At 40.6% G+C, this 16369-nt stretch overlaps 3 protein-coding genes across 6 annotated transcripts in view; 1 reads left to right on the top strand and 2 right to left on the bottom strand.

Moving 5' to 3' along the window:
* The window catches only part of LOC131930500 (testis, prostate and placenta-expressed protein), a 90203-nt gene that overhangs the window by 52976 nt on the left and 20858 nt on the right, over positions 1–16369 (top strand). The gene's annotated exons all lie outside the window — the stretch shown is intronic.
* Positions 773–9013, bottom strand: LOC131930489 (tyrosine kinase receptor Cad96Ca-like). Its single transcript, XM_059287001.1, has 5 exons — positions 8912–9013; positions 8288–8410; positions 2737–2848; positions 1568–1664; positions 773–950 (listed from the first exon to the last, which is right to left on the bottom strand). The coding sequence occupies exons 1-5, from the start codon at positions 9011–9013 to the stop codon at positions 773–775; spliced, it is 612 nt and encodes a 203-aa protein (XP_059142984.1).
* Positions 1613–16369, bottom strand: part of LOC131930494 (vascular endothelial growth factor receptor 2) — a 30788-nt gene continuing 16031 nt past the window's right edge. The window contains exons 13-22 of the mRNA XM_059287008.1: positions 16058–16180; positions 15458–15585; positions 14807–14902; positions 13674–13851; positions 12456–12566; positions 10745–11390; positions 9583–9869; positions 8288–8410; positions 2737–2792; positions 1613–1664 (exon numbers count right to left, since the gene is read on the bottom strand). Coding sequence (XP_059142991.1) covers positions 9692–9869; positions 10745–11390; positions 12456–12566; positions 13674–13851; positions 14807–14902; positions 15458–15585; positions 16058–16180 — 1460 coding nt within the window. The 3' untranslated portion in view covers positions 1613–1664; positions 2737–2792; positions 8288–8410; positions 9583–9691. The remainder of the gene's footprint in view (positions 1665–2736; positions 2793–8287; positions 8411–9582; positions 9870–10744; positions 11391–12455; positions 12567–13673; positions 13852–14806; positions 14903–15457; positions 15586–16057; positions 16181–16369) is intronic.

Here is a 16369-nt window from a genome sequence, read left to right as displayed (position 1 = left end):
CTTGTAGGTATGTTATGAAACATGTACACGTCTGGACGATCGCTACTATAGGGCTGGTAAATAGGTCACCAACCAGTTCTACAGCTCAATAAAACCTGCATGAGCCATATAACTATTTATTGACCTACTTACCAGCCCTATACTTGTCAGCATGTCTAATACTTGTGTTAACAAAAACATTTTGCACGAGATCACTGCGAAGAATGATTTGGTTTGTTTTTAAATCGACTTTCTCGGGTTTTTAAAAAAAGTTTTCTGCAAAATCCAAGTAAGTTATGTAACATCCGGGATCTCTTAACTGTCACTACTGTCAGTTAATATAACCCAGTCATTCTACTATAACTTATCTATTATGTCTGCACTCAGCCAGCATTATATCCTATTTCTTCTCATCCAACCAACTTTATGTCCTATATCTTCTCAATCAGCCAGCTTTATGTCCTACAACTTCTCAATCAACCAGCTTTATGTCCTATATCTTCTCAATCAACCAGCTTTATGTCCTATTTTTTCTCATCCAACCAAATTTATATCCTATTTCTTCTCATCCAACCAACTTTATGTCCTATATCTTCTCAATCAGCCAGGTTTATGTCCTATAACTTCTCAATCAACCAGCTTTATGTCCTATATCTTCTCAATCAACCAGCTTTATGTCCTATTTTTTCTCATCCAACCAAATTTATATCCTATTTCTTCTCATCCAACCAGCTTTATGCCATATATCTTTTCATTTATGTCATATATCTTCTCATACAACCAGCTTTATGTCCTATAACTTCTCATCCATTATGTCCGCATCCAGACAAGCGTACTGTTCGCTCTGGAATAGTTCCAGATTGATGTAATCTTTTTCCTTTTCCAGCAGAGTCTCGAACCTGCGACACAGGGCATCAAACGTTGGACGGTTCTCTGGGAGGAAGGACCAGCAGCTGCACATGAGCTCGTATCTGGGGACGGGGAGGGTTAGGGTTAGTTGGTTGGTTGTGGGGGAGTTGGGGTGGCGTTGTGTGTGGGATTGTGGGAGGTGAGTTGTAGGATTGTGTGGGGGTAGGAGATTGTGTGGGGGTGGGATTTATTGTGGGAGTTGAGTTGTGTGGGGGTGGGAGTTTGTATGGGATTGGGATTTTGTGTGGGAGTTGAGTTGTGTGGGGTTGTGAATGGTTGGGATTATGTATGGGGGTGAGTTGTGTGGGATTGTGGGGGTGGGTTTGTGTATGGAATTGTGTGGGGTGGGATTTTGTGTGGGAGTTGAGTTGTGCGGGTTTGTATGGGGGTGGGATTTTGTGTGGGAGTTGAGTTGTGCGGGTTTGTATGGGGGTGGGATTTTGTGTAGGATTGTTGGAGTTGAGTTGTGTGGGGTTGTGAGTGTGTGGGATTATACATTGGGGTGAGTTATGTGGGGGGTGGGGGTTGTGTGGGATTTTTTGTGTGTGATTGTGTGGAACTTTTTTGTTGCTGTCGTAATTGATGTGGAATTTCAAAATTTCTCTAGCTGAGTGGGTTTTTAGTTGTCAAAGTGGATGTGTGTGTTGTCGATTGTGTGGTTAGGATTAAAGTTATCTACATGTCAGAACTGCAGTGCTGAGGTTTCTCCATTTTCTTGCCAGCGCTAACAAACTTGAAGACGTCATGGGCAGACAACCCGGGGTAAGGACTGGCACCTGAAATCAATGATCAAACTCTTTAGATCGATATTTTGTCAACTTGGGTGGGGTGGGTGTGGTGCGAGAAAATGAAATCTAGGCTGGACTTTTGGAACAAAATAGGGCTGGTAAGTAGGTCACCAACCAGTTCTACGGCTCAATAAAACCTGCATGAGCCATATAACTGGTTGGTGACCTACTTACCAGCCCTATTGCCAGGTTCACCCAGTATCTTTTACATCACAGGTACTGTTTATTTTATCTTGAAGGCTGATCTATTCAGACCCATCACGGTATCCCGTGTATTAATATAATAGTATTAATGTACACATTTTGTGAAGCCCTTCTTCATGACACAATGTTGTAGGAAGCTAATGCTATTTTGTTGTATTTGTTTGCTATCTAGAAAGTTCGCTCCGTCCCCATCTATCAACACAAAAGTGTATCGTTTGCAATCAGACTGTTGGTTGCAAGACATTCAAGGTGAAGGTTACATGCGCCTGCTTAATGAATTTGCCGAGATTTACAATCTACACCCCCCCCTCCAAACCCATACAGTAGCCCCCTCCTACCAAACTAAAGTAAAACAATAGACTCACCCAAAGATAGTCCCCCCCCTCCAACACCGTAAAGTACACTGTTGTGAACACACGGACATGCCATTCGGGAGATCCGATGCGTAGCGCAACACATAAGACAAACAACCACAAACGGGTTACAAAACAAGACTGAAACAAAGGCTCGTTGAAACTAAAAGAATTTATATACACTATCTACACCTAACACAGTCTAGTTTAAACAGAAAATACACAAGCTAGTAAACTAAGATACAGTGGCTAAAAACTAGTATAAACCTAACCTGTACTAACCTTGGAGATCTGGACAAAACTGAGGCCATCACACACGTTTTCATACACCTTACATACCCTTTCATAAACTGGTTCAAACCGGAATATTACAACTCACAGCACGAGAACTGAACAAGGACGAACGGGATAGGGTACCAAGTAACAACAACATTCACCCCCTTCACTACATACACCCCCCAACCCCCCCCCCCCCCCCTACTAATGTAAACCTATGAACTCACCTAGCGTAACAATCTCCCACAGAAGAATGCCGTAGGCCCAGACATCAGATTTGGTGCTGTGTGTTCTGTCGATCAAACTTTCTGGTGCCAACCATCTAACCGGCAGTGGGCCCTGTCAAGTTTAAAAAACACTTGTTTTAAACTAGATTTATCATTCACCTACCACTTCTGTCATAATCTACTTCACCTACGCCGCTTTAACGGTAACGGGTTCGAATCTAAAATGAAGAACGAAAATTAATGCTTGAAACGAATAAAACACAATTTGAAGATTCTACAATTTACAAAGGAATCAATGTCATAATAATGTAAGCCATAGCAAGGTGAATCAACATTTGGGATTTTCCAACAACTAGCAATAAAGAAAGTAAAAAATACTTTCTTTAGACGTAGAGATCCCTTGTGTAGATGAACTAGGGTTCATGTTTCTTGACTTCGGCATATGAAGGGATGGCGTGGTCAGCACTATGCCCAACGTATTGTCTGGTACCCATCAGAGCTTGGTGGATTAATCAAAACCAGGACCGAACTCGAGACTTTGGCGATGGCCTCCAACGCTCTACCATTCGACCACGTCGTCCCACACAAACTCACAATAGGATGCATTGAAACATAATATTTAGTTTAAACTAGACTACCCGTCATCCGTTGGATAACTGTGGGTTTCGGGGGTCATCCATCAAAAAAAATCACGTCTGTCACTCAGAGGCGTAGCGACCCTTCCCGGCGCCCAGAGACAAACTTTTCGATTTGAACCCCCCCCCCCCTCCTCCGCCAGGCAAGATTTCGATATGCACCCCCTCAAACTTTCGATGTCCCGGTTTTGATTAATCCACCAAGCTCTGATGGGTACCAGACAATACGTTGGACATAGTGCTGACTATTAGCACCCCCTCAACCTTTCAATTTATTTTTCCAACCCATTTTAGCGCCCTCTAAGGTCGGCGCCCGGGGACATGTGTCCCCCCCCCCCCCCCGCCCCCACCCCCACGCTACGCTACTGCAGTGTCACTTATCGTCACAAAAAACAGACCCCACATTCAAACATATGTTTTTTATCTTTTAAAAACACCGAAAACAACGATTTCGGACTATCCCTTCATATACTGACGTCACAGGTGACTTACTCAACCCTACTTCGCCTGCCCAGTGTCCCGCCAAGTCTCAGACAACATGTTTTTATCGTTTTAAAAAACGATTCCAGCCGAGCATGTCTCTGACCACACTATCCCTTCATATGCTCAGGACAAACAAACAGGTGAACTCTACTTCACCTGCCCTGTGCCCCGCGAGGTCCTGATAGTCAACCTTATCATTCACATGTAGGCCTTAGGAAAAATAATTGAAAACATTGTTGTAAAATGAAAATAAATCTTTTTACTATTACTAAAGTCATTGTTCTAAACTTTTATAAAAAATGTGGTTAATCTACCCATGAATATATCGATAAATTAATTAACGGTTTTAAATTAGTTTGTAATTAACAGTATGTTTAAGAGGGAACAATATTTACCACTCAAAATACTATTTTACAGCTCTACACATAATGAAGATTCTCCCCAATAACAAATCAGAAAAACAAACAAACAAAAAAATGAGTTATCAAACATCACTATACAGTCAAAGTCTAAAACTTTAAAACAAATGTGGTTAATCTACCTATGAATAAATGAATAAATTAATTAACGTCTTTAAATAAATGCGTTCTTAACAGTCTGTCAGCAATAAAAAATTATTCTCTGTCTACATACTATTTTACAGCTCTCCACGATGAATAGAACTATTAACAATAGTCGATCAGACAAACAAACAAATAAATATTCAAACATGTAAACAAACTTGAGTTTTAGTAGTATACTAGACTACCCGTCACCCGTTGGATAACTGTGGGTTTCGGGGGTCATCCATCAAAAAAAATTACGTCTGTCACTCAGAGGCGTAGCGACCCTTTTCTGCGCCCGGGGACAAACTTTTCGATTTGAACCCCCCCCCCCGCCCCCCCCCCCCCGGCAAGATTTCGATATGCACCCCCCTCAACCTTTCAATTTATTTTTCCAACCCATTTTGGCGCCCCTAAGGTCGGCGCCCGGGGACATGTGTGTCCCCCGCCCCGTCCCCCTCGCTACGCTAATGCAGTGTCACTTATCGTCACAAAAAAAACAGACCCCACATTCAAACATATGTTTTTTATCTTTTAAAAACACTGAAAACAACGATTTCGGACTATCCCTTCATATACTGACGTCACAGGTGACTTACTCAACCCTACTTCACCTGCCCAATGTCCCGCCAAGTCTCAGACAACATGTTTTTATCGTTTAAAAAAACGATTCCAGCCGAGCATGTCTCTGACCACACTATCCCTTCATATGCTCAGGACAAACAAACAGGTGAACTCTACTTCACCTGCCTTGTACCCCGCGAGGTCCTGATAGTCAACCTTATCATTCACATGTAGGCCTTAGGAAAAATAATTGAAAACATTGTTGTAAAATGAAAATAAATCTTTTTACTATTACTAAAGTCATTGTTCTAAACTTTTATAAAAAATGTGGTTAATCTACCCATGAATATATCAATAAATTAATTAACGGTTTTAAATTAGTTTGTAATTAACAGTATGTTTAAGAAGGAACAATATTTACCAATTAAAAATACTATTTTACAGCTCTACACATAATGAAGATTCTCCCCAATAACAAATCAGAAAAACAAACAAACAAAAAAATGAGTTATCAAACATCACTATTCAGTCAAAGTTAAGCCATTGTTCTAAAACTTTAAAACAAATGTGGTTAATCTACCTATGAATAAATGAATTAATTAATTAACGTCCTTAAATAAATGCGGTCTTAACAGTCTGTCTGCAATAAAAAAAATATTCTCTACCTACATACAGCTCTCCACGATGAATAGAACTATTCGATCAAACAAACAAACAAATAAATATTCAAACATGTAAACAAACTTGAGTTTTAGTAGTATACTAGACTACCCGAGACCCGTTGGATAACTGTGGGTTTCGGGGGTCATCCATCAAAAAACATCACGTCTGTCACTCAGAGGCGTAGCGACCCTTTTCTGCGCCCGGGGACAAACTTTTCGATTTGAACCCCCCCCCCCCCGGCAAGATTTTGATATGCACCCCCCTCAAACTTTTGATGTGCACCACCACACCCCCCCCCCCACCTATCTCAAGATTTCGATTTGCACCCCCCCCACCTCAAACTTTCGATTAGCACCCCCCTCAACCTTTCAATTTATTTTTCCAACCCATTTTGGCGCCCCCTAAGGTCGGCGCCCGGGGACATATGTCGTCCCTTCCCGCCCCACCCTCCTCGCTACGCTACTGCAGTGTCACTTATCGTCACAAAAAAACAGACCCCACATTCAAACATATGTTTTTTATCTTTTAAAAACACCGAAAACAACGATTTCGGACTATCCCTTCATATACTGACGTCACAGGTGACTTACTCAACCCTACTTCACCTGCCCAGTGTCCCGCCAAGTCTCAGACAACATGTTTTTATCGTTTTAAAAAAACGATTCCAGCCGAGCATGTCTCTGACCACACTATCCCTTCATATGCTCAGGACAAACAAACAGGTGAACTCTACTTCACCTGCACTGTGCCCCGCGAGGTCCTGATAGTCAACCTTATCATTCACATGTAGGCCTTAGGAAAAATAATTGAAAACATTGTTGTAAAAAGAAAATAAATCTTTTTACTATTACTAAAGTCATTGTTCTAAACTTTTATATAGAATTATGTTAATCTACCCATGAATATATCAATAAATTAATTAACGGCTTTAAATTAGTTTGTATTTAACAGTGTGTTTAAGAAGGAACAATTTTTACCACTCAAAATACCATTTCACAGCTCTACACATAATGAACATTCTCCCCAATAACAAATCAGAAAAACAAACAAACAAAAAAATGAGTTATCAAACATCACTATTCAGTCAAAGTTAAGCCATTGTTCTAAGACTTTAAAACAAATGTGGTTAATCTACCTATGAATAAATCAATAAATTAATTAATGTCTTTAAAAAAATGTGTGATTAACAGTCTGTCTGCAATGAAAAATTATTCCCTACCTACATACTATTTTACAGCCCCCCATATACAGCAGTTTCCTTACAGTAAGAAATCAGACAAACAAATAAATATTCAAACATGTAAACAAAGTTGAGTTTTAGTAGTATTAGATAGATATTCTAACCCAGGGGTCTCCAAACTTCGGCCCGCGGGCCAGATGCGGCCCGCGAGGTCCTCTCATCCGGCCCGCGGAGATCTTTTTGTCCACGGAAAAAACGTTTGTTGGTGATGGCTGAGGAACTTTGCTCAGAAAAATCAAAGACATGCCTGGAAGAATTTGGCCCCCGAACTGAAATTTGTTAGTTAATGCGGCCCTCTAAAAAGTTTGGAGACCCCTGTTCTAACCAAATGCTAAAGCCACCAAATTGACATATGCTTGTTTTCTACAGATAAAACATTTATTTTCTGGCCAAATTATGTGGCAACTGAATTGGACCAATGTTGGAGTTTCTTCCCAGACTTTAAGTAAAACAAGTTAAAAAACCGACGATTAAATTATAATCGAACTAATGAAGTTAATTAACCGTCAACTTCGACGAATAACTGAAAACATAATTTACCTTAAACCATTGCAGTTCACGAACCTTCGACGATTTTATCATAATTTAACCAACGCAATTCACGAACCTTTGACTATTTAACCATAATTAAACCAACGCAGTTCAGGAACCTTTGACTATTTTTACCATAATTTAACCAACGCAATTCACGAACCTTTGACGATTTAACCATAATTTAACCAATGCAGTTTACGAACCTTCAACGATTTAACCACAATTTAACCAATTCACGAACCTTTGACGGTTTAACCATAATTTAACCAATGCAGTTCGCGAACCTTTGACTATTTAACCATAATTTAACCAACGCAGTACACGATCCTTTGACTATGTAACCATAATTTAACCAATGCAATTCAAGAACCTTTGACTATTTAACCATAACTTAACGAATGCAGTTCGCGAACCTTTGACTATTTAACAATAATTTAACGAATGCAGTTCAAGAACATTCGACGATTTTACCATAATTTAACCAATGCAATTCAAGAACAGTGTTTCTTCCAGACTTTTTTCTTGGGGGGGGGGGGCGGACACTGTTAAAAGTATATATTTTCTATATAAATTATATAAATTTCATTTCGGTCGTGGGGGGGGGGGGGGCGGTAGAATTTTTTAAAAGAAAAGATGTCTGGAAGAAACTCTGTTCAAGAACCTTCGACGGTTTAACCATAATTTAAACAAATTCTCAAACCTTCGACGATTTAACCATAATTTAAATAATTCACGAACCTTCGACGATTTAACCATAATTTAACCAATTCACGAACCTTCGACAATTGAACCATAATTTAACCAATTCACGAACCTTCGACGATTTAACCATAATTTAACCAATTCACGAACCTTTGACGATTTAACCATAATTTAACCAACTCACGAACCTTGGACGACCTGTCGTAGTGGTCAGTGTCCCCCAGACATCGAGCCAGCCCGAAGTCTGTGATCTTGCAAACGCCCCTGTCAGTGACCAACACATTGCGAGCTGCCAGATCTCTGTGGACAATCTGGTCGAAGAAAAAAGTCAACTGGAGTTATTTCCCATTTTATAAACAGTTTTTTCTCTAAAATATTTGTCCTTTTGTTGTCTTGATTTGTTTTCTTAGATGCAAATAAATTGTCCTTATACTTTCTAAACGAAATGTCCATTTTCTTCACAACTAATTGTCCTTTTACGTCTTAAATAAATTCTATCAATGTCCTTTTCGATCACAACGTATTATCATTTTAATGGCTAGCCTAGATGTCCTATTAAATGGTCTACGCTGAATGCTCCTATACCCCTACGAACCACACAATCACCAGCCCCCATCTATCCCCACGTACCATCGCACCCCTTGCCTCATCTGTTCCCACCCCTATCCCCGACTGTACCAAGCTCCCCACCCCTAGCCCCACCTGTCCCCACCACCACCTGTACATGTCCCCACCAACACCATCACCACCTGTACCTGTCCCACCACCACCTGTCACCACCACCACATGTACCTGTCCCCACCTGTTCTCACCTTGTTCTCAGCCAGATGCCCCATACCCCGCGCCACCTGTCCCCACCACCACCTGTACCTGTCCCCACCTGTCCCCACCTTGTTCTCAGCCAGATGACCCATACCCCGCGCCACCTGTCCCCACCACCACCTGTCACCCACCACCACCTGTCCCCACCACCACCTGTCCCCACCACCACCTGTACCTGTCCCCACCACCACCTGTACCTGTCCCCACCACCACCACCTGTCCCCACCACCACCTGTACCTGTCCCCACCACCACCACCTGTACCTGTCCCCACCACTTCTCACCTTGTTCTCAGCCAGATGCCCCATACCCCGCGCCACCTGTCCCCACCACTTCTCACCTTGTTCTCAGCCAGATGCCCCATACCCCGCGCCACCTGTCCCCACCACCACCTGTCCCCACCACCACCTGTCCCCACCACCACCACCTGTCCCCACCACCACCTGTCCCCACCACCACCTGTCCCCACCACCACCTGTCCCCACCACCACCTGTACCTGTCCCCACCACCACCTGTACCTGTCCCCACCACCACCACCTGTACCTGTCCCCCACCTGTTCTCACCTTGTTCTCAGCCAGATGCCCCATACTCCGCGCCACCTGTATCTACCACCACCACCTGTCCCCACCACCACCTGTACCTGTCCCCACCTGTTCTCACCTTGTTCTCAGCCAGATGCCCCATACCCCGCGCCACCTGCAGGCAGAAAGCGAAGAGATCGCTGGACGCGATCCGCTCCTCCTCCACCTCGTCTATGCTGGTGATGCGACTAAAGCAGCTCTCCGTAGCCACACTGCTGCACTGGCTGGACATGCTGCCTCGCCGCGCCGTCTGCCTTGATCGGCTGCTCAGAGAAATCGTGTCGGATGTGACGTAGGCCGGTTTCCTGTCTGAAGTGACGTAAGACTGTTTCCGCTGTTGTTTTAACCGGCGACGGTGTAGGGCAGCTGAATTCATTTTAAAAAATTGGCTTTTTTAAAAAATAATAACATAAGAACAATTAATTTTACTTGTATTTGGAAGGGAACACAGTATATTTCTTTTATCAAGGATAAAATGTATTGTTTTTCATAGCATCATATTTCAAATATCTTAAGACGGTTAAAGCTTAGGGCAATTTTTACACACACAAAAAAAAATTTTTTTTTTTAGCTATTTACAATTTTAGAAACAAAGTATCTTCAACTAGCCATCTCACTTTCACGCACAGATTCTCTCTTTCTAGCACGGCCATGCCTACTCCTGCAACATTCTTAAGCTAGGCAGTCTGCAAAAATTTGGAGAATCTCGTATCTTGTATTGTAACCCGCACGGCCAGTAGGTTTTGCCAGTCTTTTGTCTACTTCTCAGATGTACATGGTTCGTTATGAGGCGCAGTTAGGTCTAGGGTACCGAGTACCGAACTCAAGAAATCCGCGATTGCAAGTGCACGTTCTATAGATAGACCATCCTATTCATCCTAACCCTAAAAACATGTACAATTGGCAAATGTGCATCAAATACTAATCGTCCATTGTTAGTACTAGACCGGGCTCGTTGAATAATATGCAAAAATAACGATTTTAAGTATATATTTCTGAAATTACCATGAAACATTGTTAAAAACGGAATCACGGTATCGTCGTATTCGGCGGCCATCATTACCATGACGACGGTAAAAAAGTAGGTCAAGTACAGGCTACCGTCACATCTTAATTGTTCCAAAATCATTTCTGAAATTCAGCCAAATTCTAAATATCCCCAGGTTATAAATCATAATTAGCCTTTAATTCAGCGGCCACTGTTAAAGTTTGAACAAGAAAAGTGATTTAGCTTAACCCACCTGTTAGTAAGTCTTAGCTTCCGGTGTCCGTTCTCGTGTAGGTCATTCTCCCTGACCTCTGCTTGTCGTGAACCATCTGTGACGTCACAATCTGGCTGTGGTTCAGAACGAGGCTCCGACATGCCGCCGGATGTGGAAAAGTTTATTTCTGAATGCCTGACGGGGGTGTCAGGTAGGGAGTCGTCCCCGTGAGAGGAGGCGGTGTCGCTGGTCGAATCTATTCGAATCAGACTGATCGTGTCTGATCTAAGGCGGTGGGCGGAGTTTTTTTTCTTCTGTATGGAGCCGTGTCCGGCGGGGTCAGTCCTGTGGTGGGGAGATGTCGAATTTTTTATGTAATTTACGGAATCAGCCGAACGCGTCGGGGCTAAACATTTTTTAGTGGAAATATTCCTTTCCGGGGAGTTGAATTGTTGGTTGTTAGATTGTTGATAGTTGAGTTGCTGTTGGTTGTCGTGTGTGAACCCAGGGTTGATGAACGACATGTGATTGACCCCATGACCCCTGGGATCGTCCCCAAATGACAGGTGTTCCCTGTTGTGCTGTGGGCTGGAAAGCTCGAGGAAGAAATCCCGTCGACGCCGCTGTCTGAGGAACGTCTGCAAGTCTCCGCCGCTGATATACTCCATGATGATCATCACAGGATCTGGGGAGGGATTCAGTACTGAGTGGGGTGGCTCTAGATTATATATGTATGTGTGTATATATATATATATATATATATATATATATATATATATATATATATATATATATATATATATATATATATATATATAAAATATATATATATATATATATATATATATATATATATATATATATATATATATATATATATATATATATATATAATCTATAGGCCTAAATATATATGTATATATATATGTATGTATTTATATATATGTATATATATATATATATATATATATATATATATATATATATATATATATATATATATATATATATATATATATATATATTATATATGTGTGTATATATATGTAACTAGTGTAGTTACTAAAGACTATTGTTAAGAACGCATTACAGTCTGACGCAATGAGTACAGGGGGTGTGGACTGACAACGAACACAAAGCCACTGCGTAGTTCATAGTTATGATGCAACGGATGGAAAGGATTACGAATACGAGGGGATATAATAGGAAGGCGACTGGTAGTAAGCAAGATAACAGAGTAGAAGCCTGAACTGTAGATACGTGTAGATACGTGTTTAATTAGCAGAACCGAGTTGAAGACCGAACTGTGAAGACGTGTTGTGATTTGTGAGGATAGGAACGATGGACACGTGCATTCTGATATTTGAGGACTAGTGAGGACAGTGGGGGTCAGTTGGTTCATTGTATTCTTGTGGAACATTGATGCATTGCTATGTGGAGCATTTCTATTGATTCATGTAATAAAGAGATCAATGTAAACCTGCACTTCCGAGTATCTGTATTGTGGTCGATGTTGTGTGCTGGTCAAAGATAGCACGAGTAAATACACTCGGTAACATTTGGCACTGCGAGCAAATACACTCGGTAACATATATATATATATATATATATATATATATATATATATATATATATATATATATATATATATATATATATATGTATATATGTATTTACATGTACATACATACATATATAGTTATAGTATTTCTTTATGTTTTTATTATTATTATTGTTATTCAAAACTGACCAATGAGAGAGCAGCAGCCGAGATAGTTGACCACGTTCAGGTGGCGAGGTATCCTTGACATCAGATCCAACTCTCTAACAAACTCGACCTTCTCCAGGTCAGTTGCGCTCTCTGTAATACATAGGTCAAGCATTAGTTTCCTTTTGTCCCCATGGTTTTCCTTCACTAGAGTGATAAAATGAAATGCTTCGCAAATTGTGAAAGTTTAAACTCTATCTACTACCACTTCCCAAATTACGTTGATTTCGAACACCTCCCATTTTTACAAGCTTTTATTTAACTCACTTCCTCTGTCGACAGTCTGTCGACATTCTGTCGACAGTCTGTCTGTCTAGATAGAAACGCAGGAGTGAAAATTCGGACAGTTCTACTTGACCGATACGATTCACAGTTGGCACGTGAGTCAAGACATGAAGACAATGCAATCTGAATCTAAATTTGACTTAATTGGATGCCTAATTAATTTTTTATGAATTAATTAAAATTTGGACCGAATTAGTAGGCATGTCTATCCAACCACACCACATACGTCATCAAGTTCAATCAGGTTTAATAGCTGCGCTATCACGTTCAATAGACGCGCAATGGTTTTTAGTCTTGTAACACTATTGCAAATCAAACATGTAAAGTACTGGGAAAAAAAATTCATAAAAAACGTTTTAATAACAAGCTTTTATGTAATGATGCACTAAAAAGTAGAAAATAAATTATAGACTACTATTTAAATAACTATAAAGAAAAGCGTGGGTGTCTTCCTTAACATTAGTAAAGGTATCCAATAGATACTAAAGTGACCCACGCTTTTCTTTATAGTTATTTAAATAGTAGTCTATAATTTATTTTCTACTTTTTAGTGCATCATTACATAAAAGCTTGTTATTAAAACGTTTTTTTTATGAATTTTTCTATTCTGTTTTTCCGGCAACCACCCCTACTGTATTTTCCACATATGTATTAATGGCGAACGCCTCCTAATATTTGACGTGATTTATAATGCCCATACATTTTGTCCAAAACCTCCCATTTCATGGATTATTTTACATGTGATTAAAACTGCATCGTGCGACTGCTATCAGAAGGCTACAAGCTCCCATTTACCATATCATCTTCACGGCAACCATTTCCCAACATATTACGTGATACACAAAGACTTTACCATGCGCCATCTTGACGGCGACCACTTCCCATAACATACAACGTGATAAACGAAGACTTTACCGTGCGCCATCTTGACGGCGACCACTTCCCACTTGCCAGTCCCGATGATGTTCAGAGCCTCCGCCATACAGACACAGCCAAACTCTCCCTTCCCCAGCTGGTCTAGAACCCGCAGCCTCTCGCGTGGGAACTCGTTGATGCGGGTCTGGTCCAAGGGAAACTTTCTCTCAGACAGTCTCTACAATCAGAGAATCACGGAACCATGACGATGTTGGTGGGAGGGGTTGGTAGATAATGGAAACAGAAATTAGAATCAGTGGCGTAGGCAGGGGGGGGGGGGTTAGGGGGGTCATAACCCCCCATAGACCCCTCGGTATATAGAAAAAGTATGAGGAGGGGGTGCAAATCGAAAGTTTGAGGGGGGTGCAAATCGAAAGTTTGAGGGGGGGGGGGGGGGTGCAAATCGAAAGTTTGTCCCCGGGTAAAAATTAGAACCCCCCCCCCCCCTTGAGACGATCCTGGCTACGCCACTGATTAGAATACAGGCTTATATTATTCAAAGTGGTATATGACACACACAAGCATTTTTCAAAATATATTGCAACAATGTGTGACAAGTCTACCATAGTACTAGTCTAGTAGCATTAAGTTAAATACATCGGGACTCGTCATTTAATTATTTTTTTCGTTACATTATTGCTACAGTAATACAAGAAGTTTAACTGTGATATTAAAATACGTTGGATCTACTATTTGCATGTGGACTTACTTATGAACTTTTAACAGTTTAAAAAATATGAGACAGTACAAAATCCTGACATTATGATATACATTACCTTGATTTGTGACATACAACATTTACTTGTATTAGAAAACATTACCTTGATTGTGGCAACATTACCTTGATTGTGACAACATTACTTTGATTGTGACAACATTACCTTGATTGCGACAACATTACCTTGATTGTGACAAATTACCTTGATTGTGACAACATTACCATGATTGTGACAAATTACCTTGTGACAAATTACCTTGATTGTGACAACATTACCTTGATTGTGACAACATTACCTTGATTGCGACAACATTACCTTGATTGTGTCAACATTACCTTGATTGTGACAAATTACCTTGATTGTGACAACATTACCTTGATTGTGACAACATTACCTTGATTGTGACAACATTACCTTGATTGTGATATCCGACTGAGATTGTTTCAACATTATTTGTGACCTCGTCTTCTTGGCACGTTCGTGAACAATGTTCATAAAACTGTCACGTCGCTGAAAATGTTCAGGTTGGTTTTCTTACATTCAAAGTCTTTACAACATACAACATCTACACAACATAGCATATCAACACAACATAAACATCTACACAACATAATATATCTACACTACATAAACATCTACACAACATAACATATCAACACAACATAACATAATATCTACACAACATAACATATCAACACAACATATCTACACTACATAAACATCTACACAACATAACATATCAACAATACATAAACATCTACACAACATAACATATCAAATTTACATAAACATCTACACAACATAACACATTTAGACAGCTTACAACATATACACAACATCCAACATTTACACAATATACAACATCTCGTCAGCATACAACATATACACAACATCCAACATTTACACAACATCCACCATTTACACAATTTACAACATCTCGTAAGCATACAAAATCTACGCAACAAACCCAGGGTATTAAATGACCACACTGGCCCATTCTATCCAAAACAACTGCTTCGATACACCTCTCAAAGATCACACAGTAGCACATCTAAGTCTCATTACTTTCTTCTTGCTCCTGTATCTGTAGTAGTAGGCGACGCCACCAAACACGAGGACAAGGACCAGGACAGCTCCAGCACCAAGACCAATGCCTTGACCGATCCTCTCTTGTAGTTCCTCGTAGTCCAGGGCTGTTCAGAGGTAAGTTTGGAAACATGGATTGGATTAAAATAACGACGACCTGATTTGGATTTTAAATAGTTCGGATAAAATAATACGTGGTTTTGATATTTGAAAGTGTTTGGCTCAAAACATGGATTGGATTAAAATAATGACGACCTGATTTGGATTAAAATGGTTTTGGGTAAAATAATACGTGGTTTTGATATTTGAAAGTGATTGGACTTATATAACTTGCTTTGGTTATGGATTTACATAATTATAGTTTGGATAAAACGTTTAATTAAGAAGTTTCGATTAGAACTTAGTGTTTTAGGTTAGATTTAAGCATAGGTTTTATTTTCATTAAATTCATTGGGTTAAATGAAAAGCATTTTGAATTAATATTTAAAAGGGTATGTGTTATTAACTATATTCGTCGGTTTAATATTGTTAAAGTGGTTTGTGTTGTGTTACTGCATCAGCCAATCAAAAGATACCGACCTAGACACGACCTTTTGTCCGAGTTCAAAGCACGACCTTCTGGACACTCACAGGTGTAACTTCCGTTCAGATTCTTACACAGGTAGTCGCAGATGTCGTTGAACTCCTTGCACTCGTTGATGTCTGCAAGAAGAATCAGTTCCGTCAGTGGCGTAGCGAGGTCGGGTGTCACCCGGTGCGGCGCTTAACGGTGTCACCCCCCAGAGGCGTAGCGACCCTTCCCGGGGACAAATTTTCGATTTGCACCCCCCTCAAACTTTCGAGTTGCACCCCCCCCCCCCCCCCTCAAACTTTCGATTTGCCCCCCCCCCC

Source organism: Physella acuta, unplaced genomic scaffold, assembly GCF_028476545.2.
Source record: "Physella acuta isolate Inbredline_101_S28 unplaced genomic scaffold, ASM2847654v3 ptg001787l, whole genome shotgun sequence".
NCBI classification, from domain to species: Eukaryota; Metazoa; Mollusca; class Gastropoda; family Physidae; genus Physella; species Physella acuta.
The sequence above is the reverse complement of the archived record's forward strand: the minus strand, read 5'-3'. Positions and strand labels throughout refer to the sequence as shown.

Excerpts from the sequence above, each read along its gene's own strand:
- LOC131930489 (XM_059287001.1), bottom strand. The coding sequence starts at position 9,013 with ATGGGTCATCTGGCTGAGAACAAGGTGGGGACAGGTGGGGACAGGTAC. Across the intron at positions 8,411-8,911 it reads GGCATCTGGCTGAGAACAAG|ATTGTCCACAGAGATCTGGC; the intron begins GTGAGAACAGGT and ends TTCTTCGACCAG. Across the intron at positions 2,849-8,287 it reads ACTACGACAGGTCGTCCAAG|GGCCCACTGCCGGTTAGATG; the intron begins GTTCGTGAGTTG and ends TAAACTTGACAG.